The sequence below is a fragment of the Atractosteus spatula genome, chromosome 6 (genome assembly GCF_055471065.1).
Source record: "Atractosteus spatula isolate fAtrSpa1 chromosome 6, fAtrSpa1.hap1, whole genome shotgun sequence".
NCBI lineage: Eukaryota > Metazoa > Chordata > Actinopteri > Semionotiformes > Lepisosteidae > Atractosteus > Atractosteus spatula.
In genome coordinates this window covers 54,768,225-54,780,410 of record NC_142711.1, presented here as the reverse complement: position 1 = coordinate 54,780,410, position 12,186 = coordinate 54,768,225, and the positions used below count along the sequence as shown (strand labels likewise).

Here is a 12,186-nt window from a genome sequence, read left to right as displayed (position 1 = left end):
ACACAAGAAAATCCAAGTTGTATGTATTTAGCATCATATTAGTGATATTTAGATCCCTCAGATAGGCTGTTCATTTGTATAGCTTCTACTTGTAGCTGCATCGTGAATAGGATTCTTATCCTGAGAATCCTTGTGCTTTATTTTTGCTTCTCCAGTATTTTTCCATTTAATTTGCAGTGTGTCAGTAAGTGTAAAATGAAACGTTTCATTTTACAGCAGAGGGACACATTCAATGTATGAGTACAGATGAGAGGCAACGATAATAGTAAATTTTGAATTGAATATTTAACTTGTATCAAGTTGTTCTTGTTGTTAATTAATTTTGCACATTTTTATGGACCCCCTTAGTAAGACTTCATTTGGAATATCCTGTGCTTTTTTGGTCACGTTTTATCCTGATATAAAAATCTTCTACGATTTCAGGGTTGGAGGAATGTCCTACTTTCACAGACTAAAATCACTGAGTCAACATTAAAACTAGAGGATGCAATTTTAAACCCAAGAACAGTGATTTTTATACGCAAAAAGTCTCAGTCAGTCTCTGTCTGGAACAAGCTACATAGCTGTGTTATGGATTCCCTGGGTGCTTTCAAGAAAAGCAAGGATGAGATCCTTGAATTAGTGAGCTACTAACAGTCAAGCAAGCCAGAAGTGCCAAATGGCTTTCTCTCATTTTTCGTCTTTTCTGTATTCATATGGTTGTTTGCTTTTGAGTACTGCTTCATATTTTTGTAATCTTATCCATTAACAAAAACACATATATTACGACTATTCTTAGGTCATGTAGAAATAGGCTTTAAAAATCTTCCTTGGAGCTTCCTGAAGCAGAAGTCAGATGAAAAGCTCCAGCAAATGTTAAATGTTGACCAGTAATGAATAATCATCACTGGTCCAGTTCTAATGGTTTTAAAAGATAAATGTTTTATATGTAAGTATACCATACTCTGTATGCAAGAGGAGTTTATCAGTAGCTTTTATTGTCTACTTTGCATATTGTAATTTATAATCATTCTTTAAAGATGTATTAATGTTTTGGTTTGTTTCCTCTTTTCATTTACGTAAGTTTTTTTTACCACTGTAGATGATGATACAACTGTTTCAGTCAAAATCATATGAGTCATATTAATTAAACTAGCTAAGCTGGGAACTTGATGCCATTTTGATTAAACCTCTTTTTTAAGAGGCTCCACAATTATAACAAAATCTACATTCAAATTAGGCATTTCATTTTTGAATGACGACAAAGAGGATTTAGTTTTGCTTTTTGCATAAAACAGATACTGGTTCACACACCTTGGGCGTTAGTACCGCAGTGTTATAACTCCGAACATATCCGCTGTGCAGCTTTGAAGCTTCTTACGGCTGAGTGACTGGAAGGTAACGTGACTTGAACATCATGGCCTTTGTCTTGCAGGGAGCCAGAGTGTGGTTAAGAGAGAATGACCAGCATCTTCCCTGCACTGTGTCCTCCTGCTCGGGCGGAGTTGTGGTGTTCACCACAGACTATGGACAGGTAAGACTGCAATCTGCAGAGGCGTCCCCAGAACCTCAATTTATGCTTAGTGTTTTGCATTTTGGGTATTTATTTTAAGATGACATTCCCTCCTTAAAAAGCATTTAAGGGGTATTGTGCCTTCACTCTCATAACCCTCTTGAACATTCAAAGTTTCTATTATTATTGATTATTATTTCAAATACTGTACTTAGGATTATTGGTAACTGCAGGCATTGCCAATCTGTTGAAAATATTTTGTCAGGATATCTATGTCAATAACTACCAAAAATAATCGTGTACATATCTGTAAATGATAGGACTTAAATGTGTGTTAAATGAGATCCGAGATCAGTAAATTGACTTGAGCAATTGGAGAGGTAAAACTTTCGGATGTTGAGATGTTAAGGAAAAAACAGCGTATTTGTTTAGACAGAGATACAGTAGGTTTAAAGGAATATTATGTGAAAAAAATGAACACAGAAAGTGCAGAGCATTGTGGATCCACCAGCTTACACTTTCACAGGGCCTCTGTCTTCCAGGAATGCAAGATGGGCCCTTTAGATTTTTGGTAACCAATTAAAACCCAGACTGAGTCTCCATTCAAACATGCACCCAAAACTGGTGGTGTAGGCCCTCGATTCATTCTATCAGTACAACACCGACAGCGATCAGAGTATTACCTGTGTGTGTTGCATAATCATGTAAGTTATATCCAAAGATACAAGTGCTGACACAAGACATTTAACATGCAATGCTTTTAGCCCTCACTGAAAACACAATTTGCGTATTTTGACGTTGCACCTTAGAGTTGCATGAAATGCTTATTTACACACAATGTACTTGGAGGAATAAAAATGATGGGGGCAGGGGAATTTTCTGGATTGTATTTCCTGTGTGTGTGTTGTAAAGTTATTCCATTCAGGCAATCAGGTGAGTATTAATATTTAAATTAAATATTAAGTTCATATTAGACCAATAAGTAAAATCAATGCATAAAGACTTTGGGAAGAATTCCTTTTCTGTCTCTGATACTGGCCAGCTTCCGGTGAAACTGATTGAAATAGAAATGTCTTTAGGAAACAGGTGCCTACAAGGCTGAATATTGTGTATTGGTGTTGTGTATGTTCCTCAGCTAACATGTCCACATCTTTGCTGAGTCAGGCTTGTAAAACTCTCAGTCTGTTTTGACTTTCTCAGAGCGAGCTGGTAGTAAAGAGGCTATTGGATATCAATATCATTTGATCAATCTCAAGGCCCTGGCTACAAGTTTGCATTTGGCAGATAAGTAAGCAATTTTTTGCTAATCGACAATTTAACAAGGAAGCACATTTGCGTGCAGTCCTTTCATGAAAGTATTTAATGTACTTTTGATATTTGTTATGTACACACTGCAACCATGATTCAAAATCCTCGATTTTTGTTTTCAGTTGAATCTTTGAAGGCCAGTTCCACAAAATGTGGGTACCAACTGCTTTTTTACTTATGTATTCAGCTGTAAAGTGTAAACTATAAATCTTTTATCAGTAGCGGCTTAGTCCAGTACAGGGTTGTGATGATCTGAAGCTTAACCCAGCAGATAATGGACTCAAGGCAGGATACATCCTCGATGGGATGTCAGTCTGTTTCAGGGTACGAACACACACATAGGTGGAGGTGGAAGATGTTAGAGATACCACTTAAAACCGGGACAGTGTGTCTTAGGACTGTGAGCGGAAACTGGAGTACCCATGGCTGTTCAGAGACCATGCAGACCACACAGAAGGTACCCCTGGCCATACTTGACCCCAGAACCCCAGAGATGTGAAACAGTAACACAATCTGCAACAACGACTTGCCGCACAAGTGACAATTATCTATCTAGCAATTGTAACGGGCAAGCTAAGCTAGTAATAACTGCCAAGTTTAAAGTCATCTCCAGAGTATTTCTGTTTCTGAAATAGAACCAATATTTTTAGCAGAGGTAACAAAAACCCTAAATAACATATGGCCTTCCTTTTTGCTTCCTCTTTATAGATGTAGTATATCCTGGCAGTTGAGAACTAGTTATGTGTTAGTGGTAGGTTTGGTCAGATTTAATGTTTGTATGTCTTGGAAAAGAGAGTGGGACACGTGTAAGCATTTAGCTCCATTCGGGCCAAACACGTGACTGTAATCTGAGCGCTCCAATAACAATCACATCTTACTGCCTATTGCTATATGTGCTGTAAGAGACAAGAGAACAAAGTTTCCTAAGAATGAAGCTGAATTTATCATTTGTAAAGCTTCCCGTAAACACTAATGCTCTGTAGCAAATATTGAGTGCAGAAAGTTAGAAAATAACATAAATCAAATAGAACATAAACCAGGTAGAACATGTTTATCTCTCCATCCTCTTCCAAAAACGATCCCAGAAGCATACAGGCAAAAGCAGAGCTTAATGTGATAATGTTGAGGTGCCAAAGCTCAATGTGAACAGGAATAGGTGGATGTACAAGGGGCAACAGAGGTACCGAAGCACTTAACCATGTGTAATACACTTCCAGTGCCATTTTAAGTCACTGCTATGGCTGACATGCTAGCAAGAAATACAGAACTCACCCATATTAATCCCATTCAATGCCTGATTATTAAATTTAAGTTCAAAACCATACACAAGTTTATGAGGTTTACTGTACCTTCTTTGTAAGCTGTATAAAAAGCTCTAGTTGTGATGGATATTTGTTGAAACTAATAATTTACGATGCTCTTCACTAACACATTATTTATATTTTTCCAAAATACTACATGCGGCTCAGTGTCCTTGGTTCAAGTAGGTTCCTTTTTTCTGAGTGCCCTTTACTATGTTTTTACCTCTAGAGCAGAGGCAGATAAAAGTGCCTGTTACCCACTCTTTAGCCAGTTTGCCCCTTTATTGGAGTCTTTTTTTCTTCCTCTGGCTCTGCACGCCTTGAAGATACAGTATGAAACTGTACAGAGATGCAGCCCAATGTAATAGTGCTGATTTTCAACTTGATACAGAAATCACGTAAAGAAAGCACAGATTAATGCAAACAATTTCTATTTATTTTAAGTTTTGCTGAAACTCTGACCATTTTAATTGCAGCGAATAGCAGTCTCGACATTTTGAATGGCACCCAAAGAGGAATGAATTGTTTCTCGGACAGATGTGTGAGGTTGTTTTTGAAATAAACCTGTGAATAGTGAAGAGTGAGAAAACTACTTTAAATATTTCAGTCTCCTTTCAATCAACACTTAATTCAGTGCATGATTGATTGATTAAGCTTGATTCAGTGGATTCGTTAAAAACACGCAAATTAATTAAATTAAACTTATTTTACCTTTGCAGCCACATTTGTTTTTCAAGGGATTAATTTGAGTTACATTGCATGGCTATTTGACAAATTGCTACTGTTTCAGTGAAGAGTTTTCAAGATACCGTGATATGTGATATGTACAGTTTCTGCAGAAAATGACACATAGGTGCTTTGAAAGAGAGACGTAAGGGAGCATTAATGAACCCCATAATCACAAAGTATAATGTTTAAAAAATGAGTGCACTATTAAATATCTGTCTGAAACACCTTTAGAGTTAACCATGCTGTGTAAAACTATTTAGATACCTTGTGGCATCTCGTGGTAATGGCAGAGCTTCAGAAACTCTGTGTTTGGATGCAGTCTGCTGCTGGGTATTGCTGACCTACCTTAAATTTCCAGCATCCTGTGTGGAGCTCTGGTAATGATCCACAAAAGATAAACCATTCTGCTGAGACATCACCCATGTTTACAATTTTGTGTAAACACTGGGAAGTTTTTTAAAGGAATGAACTACTCTACAGCAGGCTATTGTCTTCAATAAGATCTTGAGCTACTGCTCTGCAGTCAATTTATCTTGGGTTTATATCACTGTGGAGACTAGTGTTTATTTTGAATTAATGAATTGTCCATGATATGTTTCTATGCTTTACACTGTTTTCTCAGTCTAAACACCTAAACTGATCCCTCGCATTCATCTTCTGATTTTTCCATGATGAGGTTGAGTAGTTCTGTTGGAAACTGGATATTAGCAATTACTTGCATAAAATGAGTTCAGGTTAGGTTATATTTTTGGGGATCTCGTTTCCCTGCTGGAAGGGGTCAGTTAGGTTGTCTGAGGTCACCAATTCTGACTTGTTCTCTGGGCCTGTTTTGACACACTGGTAAGATGATACCACAGCACCTGTTGACTGGGAGATGCCTAATCCCAGAAAAGAGACGAGAGACCAGATGTTATCCATTGTCTTTGAGTAACTCTGTCATTTTACCTTAGCTACTGATATGATCATTCATCCACCTATTTTCAGTCTGCATTTCCTGACAAGGTAGCAGCTGATATGATCATGTTAAAGGAAAGATAATAGGGTAGAAATCGAGAGTAGTATAAAAGCTATTATTCGTATGAGACGAATGTCCTTTATTTTATACAGACTTTGCTAATTTGTTGAATTATATTTTTATAGTTTAAAGTTTAAAGATTTTCTGTATGTTCATAGTACTTTTTATGGGGAAAACTATACAATTAGTGTGTAGGAGAGCCTTCAAACAACCATGATAATCCACCTAGATTAAATCTGAGAAGAAGTTGTTAAGAATTTAAATACGCAGTGCTCTAGTAAGCACTACAGTCGTTACACATATAGAACGAATCTAGACTTTCTCCCAGCCCTAAACTAACATGATGTAACATTTGAATCACAATTCCAACACAAGACTGAAGAGGGGCATCATTTTTTTTTTGTAAGAGCAAATTCATGTGAAAACATTAAGATTATCCAAAAAAGCATATGAAGCCAGAGGCCAACTCAAGAGCTTCGCCTGAAACCAAAAAAAATCCCTTCTTTTCTGTTATAACCCAATTGCTACTTCTAATGGCAGGAAAGAAAACGGCACTCCCTAGCTTTAGAGCCTTGTAATTGTGGTTGGTGCATGCGTCAGGCCTTTCTTGTCTGGGCAGCCTTATTAGTATCCTACTGAAAAGAGGTTTATACTTTCAGCATCTGTTCCTTGGCTCAGGTCCCAAATAAGTGACTTTGTTGTGTTTTGGTACTTAAATGCTGTCTGTATCTGCAAAGTTATCAACGGATATCATTTTCCAAATTGGAAAACTAATTAAGGCCAAATGGAGTCTAATCCGTATTGAAGCACGTTCAGCCAGGCCAAAGACTAGACAGCCTACCGCCTTAAGAAGTTCATCTGTGTGTTGACCTCCACAGGCCCTCAGCAGGAGCTTGATTGTTTGGTCTAACAGGAGAGCTAAATAAACAAGAGAGACTGGTAAATGCCTAGTAGTTTTGGAATACAGTGATTGTGTGTTCAAATTCCCTGTGAGATAAATCTTTGCCATTAAAAAAGAAGAGGTGGGTGGAGAGAAATTTCTTCCTTGAATTTAATGAAGGCATTCTTTGCCTAATCATATTTTACCATTTTGTTTGCTTAATATTTCCAAAGAATGAGAGGAAATAAGTAAGTTCTCCTGACCTTTGGAGAGTGGACCTAGAATGATTGATAGTGTGTCACTTAGTAACAATTTGTCTCCCTTTCAGAGATGAGATGTGGTTCTTCATTCTTTCATGGCCTTTAAATCTTATTTCATAATAATAAACATTTTTTGGTATTGCACATTTAAAAGCAATCCTCTGTCAATCCTCAATTTGTAAAATACGACATTATACAAAATAAGTGTAAAGAAATGTATAAAGCCATGGTAACAAAGTAGATTCAGGAGATAAAACCACCTCAAAAAGCCTTTCAAAGTTTTTAGGCTAGACTTAAAAGTGCCCATTGTAGCTGAGTCCCTGATTCTTTCAAAGGGTGGTATTTAGATGAACAGTTGGAACACACTGTATACCAAAACCAGCTGACTGGAGGTCACATGTGAGGATCAATCAGGTAACATATCACTGAGACACTGAGGAGCAACCATGCAGGACCTTGAATATAAGTGAAAACATTTTTTAATTAACTCTATACCCGACATGAGGTGAGTGTAAAAACTTCCTGGTAAGAGCGCTCACCTGTGCATGACTTATTGAGAATTCTGCCTGCTGAATTCTGAACATATTATTGCTTGTTAAGTGTTGATTTAGAGACTTCTGCAAGTATGGTGTTATAATGGCCTTTACCAGTCATGGCCTCCTAACAATGCCCATCTACGAATTGGCTTCATCACTCTGTTCTCCTCTCCACTGATAGCTGGTGTGTGGTGAGCATATGGGTGCACCATGGCTGCTATTGCATCATCCAGGTGGGTGCTGCACACCCACTGGTGGTGGTGGAGGGGCATCGCAATTATCCGTAAAGCTGTTTGAGTGGAGTGTCACTAATTAAGTGTAAGGATATTATTATATGACGACAAAAAATCATTTTTCTGCTACAGGCACACATGAATATAGGATGCAACCTAGTGATATTTCTCAGTTGAAAACACTTTGGCTTTACCATACTCTGCACATGATGATGCAGTATGATTCCAAGAGTCAATTCAGGAGTATTTCTTTCATTTTGGATTGACTCTTGCCATCAGTTGACACGATCCTAGTATTTACTTTAACTAATGGGAGGAATCTAGCAATATGGCTTCAATCTTAGAACTAAAGATGCAAAAGTAGTTACAAACATTAAGTATAAAATATTTTATGGAAGAACAAACTACATTTCCAGAATGGGAAAACCGCTCATTAAAATACCATGACTTGAGATTACATACAGGAATGCAGTATGTTAAACTGACTCTGTGTTGTACAAAAGGGAAAAACGTTATACTGATTACCCTATAAATGAAAAGTCATTTCTTTTATATTTGGCGAATCCAATTTTCAAGATGTTTACCCGATGTTGAAATATGAATTTCCTGTATTGTGAGAGTTTTAAGATCAGCAGGGATGGTATCACATTGCAAACTAAGACAAAATGTCATGTAAGTGCAGTGCACATTTATGATTGGTTTTGTAATTTGTGCCATTTGTGTGCAATGGAAAACATACATTTTGAAGTAGTGCTATAGAAAATGCACTATTTCTCTAAAAAAAAAACTTTTTTTCTGTCTCTGCATCTGCATTGAAAGGTTTATTCTGTAATTTATATTATTGTAATGACAGTTGAAATTAATTGGGACTCCAATGAGTATGACTTTATGTGACATAGTGAAAACAGGATCTTAAACGATTCTGCACATAAGCTTTAACCACAGATATATTACCTGTGCTAAACTGACAGCTAAATATTTTTAGATTATGACAGAAGTTAGGTAAACAGTAAGAACTAAAGTAAAACTCTTAACAATCTTGTAATTTGCTGACTAAGCAGAGCTCCTCCTTAAAATGAGTGTACCAGCCATATTTGACTTGTCTTAGCTACTGTTTCAAGGCAAATAGCGACTTGCAAAAAGGATAAATACCGTAAAATATGATTAAAGCTCTTCCCGTTGGTCTAACTTCAAGAAGTTAATGGTTTGACTGATGATTCAAGGGCGGTGGATGTTGTGGAATTTGAACTCATCCTGACACTCAGGTTAAGATTTCAGTCTCTGTTTCTGTGATATATTGAATTGTTTTGACCTTTGTATTTCACAGTAACCTTACATATTCACTAATGTAGGGTTTGGCTTGCAGAAATAACACAAATGCAGAGAAATTCTTCATTTTTCAGCAAATGTTGGCATTTTGTCTTTGAAAGATTGTTTAGTTTGGATTCAGGAAAAGATTTAAAAAGAAAGATTTTTGATTTTACAGGTGCTTATTAAAAAACACAAGATTTCATGCAGCCGTTTTAAGCACTGAAATTTGAAGCAGCTTCATTCTGACAATGTAACCTTAACAGATGTTTTTTTTCTTTTACTTTAAAAAATACATAAAAAGCTTTGTGATTTTCCAGGGCTGAGTTTGTTTCAGTTTCTCTTACAGCAAAAGTAGTGTTGGATCAGTTGCCAAAACGGATTTGATGTACAGTTGTGAAGCCAAAAAAGAAAACGTGTAAATGACTACAGAGCTCTTTGTTGGAAGCTTAACAAACTGGTAATCTTGAAAAATGAACAAAGTCATATCCCATAGTCAGAAATCATTATTGTTTTTTTTCATTAGCATGTTGTTGTCAGTTATTTGGGACAAGAAGGTCTTATATCTTCTGTGCTTGTTTCAGAAGCCCAGAGATCGAACCACTTCTGATATGAAGCGGTTGCACTGATATCCATTAGTCTTGCAGATACAATATAAGTCTCATTTGTCTCTTATCCCCAAATTTGTATTTTTATTTTTAGTAGTTAGACATTCAAAGAAGTGAATGAAAAAAGATTTTTCTTATTAATTAAAGGGAATCAAAGGCATTCAAAATCTGTTAGTATTTATGGGCTCTTCGTTACAAAGGTGTGTTGAATGGTGTGAGTGGAAACCTATGACAAGTTTTATGGCTTAGAATGTGTAGTTCAAAGATATAAAGACCATACAAGTGCCCGGTTCTAAGTAGCACCTGGGAATGAGAAACAGACTTAGACTGCTAACACCCTGATTTTCATTAAGAGGATCAGATATATTTTTTTCATGATGAGATTTTCCACTCATCCACATAATGCAAAGACTTTCAGTAACCGTTTTGGTTCAATTATACAAAATTAAATGTTATTAAATATCATGGAAATTTTAAAGGCAAGCCAATTTTAATTCTTTTAGCAAAATATGACATAGACCTGCTTACATTTAAGGCGTACTTTCAACTTTTGGAATATAAAACCACTCCAACTTTATTTGTAGTCCTCTAAAACATTTCAAATGCTGTTTTTGAAAATGAATAGTTCACTATTTGTGACATCTGTGAACTAAAAATCATGTCTAGAATTAATTTTCTGAGTGAGAAGTATTTAAAATGGTGCTTGTGCTTAGGAATAAAAACAAATCAAGATATTAGATTATAATATTAGGTTTACTCGATTTCTAACAATTAAAGATGAAATAATCAAGTGTTAAGTCTAGTACCAGTAAGTTCTTTTTTGAAAATCAGTTGAACATTGTCCTGTCAGTGTCTATTATTATTCACCTGTTAGCATTATTTTTTGTGTATGTGGAATTTCTCTTTTGGAAAATCCTGAAGAAAGACACAAATTTGAAAGCAACATGGTGTATGAACATTTAATAGGTAATAAAATAAGTAACTGAAGATGAATAGTTTAAAGGAACCATACTGATGCATATTGTATATCATTAGACCAACTGGACAGGCCAAGATACAACTGCAATGTAGTTAAAGACTGTCGGGCTTGAAAGTCCCAGGGCTCTCACAGCTGATAAGAAACAGTGATGTAAGATATTATCCTGACACACATCTTGCACGCTACCCAGATTATAAGATTTCTAATGAGCAAAGGAAAACACTGACACAGACCTAAGCACTGGCACGTGGATGAACAGCATTAAGGAGATGCGGTCACTGAGACATCAAAGAAACGGGCGGTTTAAATGTGCCACATTGTAAGATTCTTCATTTGGTGAAACTGGAGTTTAAATATCAAGATTTCAGCCCCTGGGGCTTTACTCTGGGAGCCAATGTAGAGTATAACTGGTGCTGACAGGATGTTGTCATTGGTCGCGATTGTGTTTGAGAGTTTGACTCTAAAAGACAGAATTTGGCAGAAGAAGGAAAGCTGAAAGTAGTCAACCGTTACCTGAGGAATTATCATTTCTGCTTAATGGTTGATCTTAGCTTCTATATCTATCGAAATGTAACCTAAAAAATACATCATATATATGTATATGAAGGTGTCACCCAGGTAATAACATTATTGCATTATTATTTTCCATTGCTGCATGCCATGTGGACGATGTCTCTTGACAGTGCAGATTTTGAAAAAGTGAATTCAGAGTGCATTAGTCATTCTTCGGTGTTTGTACGTATAAGAGCTGTTGCAATAAGGTTGAGTTTATCAACAATTGACAAATTGGAACAGAGGAAAAGGTATACATATGGTATTGTATATTAATATGAGTACATCTTTCTATTAGTTGAATAGGGATATAATCTGTTCAGGTTTAAGACTAATTTGGGGTGAAAGTAACAGAGGAGAATATTTGATGTGCTTAAGATCAATACAGTACGTACATAAAATGTATTTATAGGTTTTACAAATATTTTGTTTTTTTTTCATTCTTAGGAGTTTCTGATAACCCATTTTTACATCTTCCTCTTCAGTCTGTTTAGTTCAGTTTTACAGTATCCCCTCAAAAACATCAAGCAGCTACTGTATGCATGAATTGATATCATGTAGTCTAGCGACAACAGAAGAATCTGTGAAAAACTCAGCCTAATAAAACTATGGGTTTGTGTTGTTTCTTTTCCAAATTGCGGTGCAGCTGTCTTATATTGTAATGAAATGGCATGTGGCCTTAATTTCATAAGACTGCGGCCTTATTTATGAAACCGGAGCGCATTTCTTGCAACATGTAGCACCCTCTTGCCCCACAGTGTTTGGACACTTTCAAAGTAAGTGTGAATAAATATACCCCCTGTGCGAGACAAAGTGGAGATTTTTTTTTGTCAACAGGATATGGGAAGCATGTGTTGGAATGCGAAGAATGAGACCGAGCAGGGGAAAAAAAGTGGTTGTCAGAGGGTCAGCATGAAGCAGGACGTTCTTAACAGTAATAATCTTTCATTGGACGCCAGTGCGAAATGTCACTGCGACTTTCAGT

General features: G+C 36.4%; 1 protein-coding gene across 1 annotated transcript in view; it reads left to right on the top strand.

The window, feature by feature from the left end:
* Window positions 1-12,186, top strand: part of myo10 (myosin X) — a 138,807-nt gene that overhangs the window by 41,026 nt on the left and 85,595 nt on the right. The window contains exon 2 of the mRNA XM_088918476.1: window positions 1,415-1,513. Within this exon, the coding sequence (XP_088774602.1) occupies window positions 1,415-1,513 (99 nt within the window). The remainder of the gene's footprint in view (window positions 1-1,414; window positions 1,514-12,186) is intronic.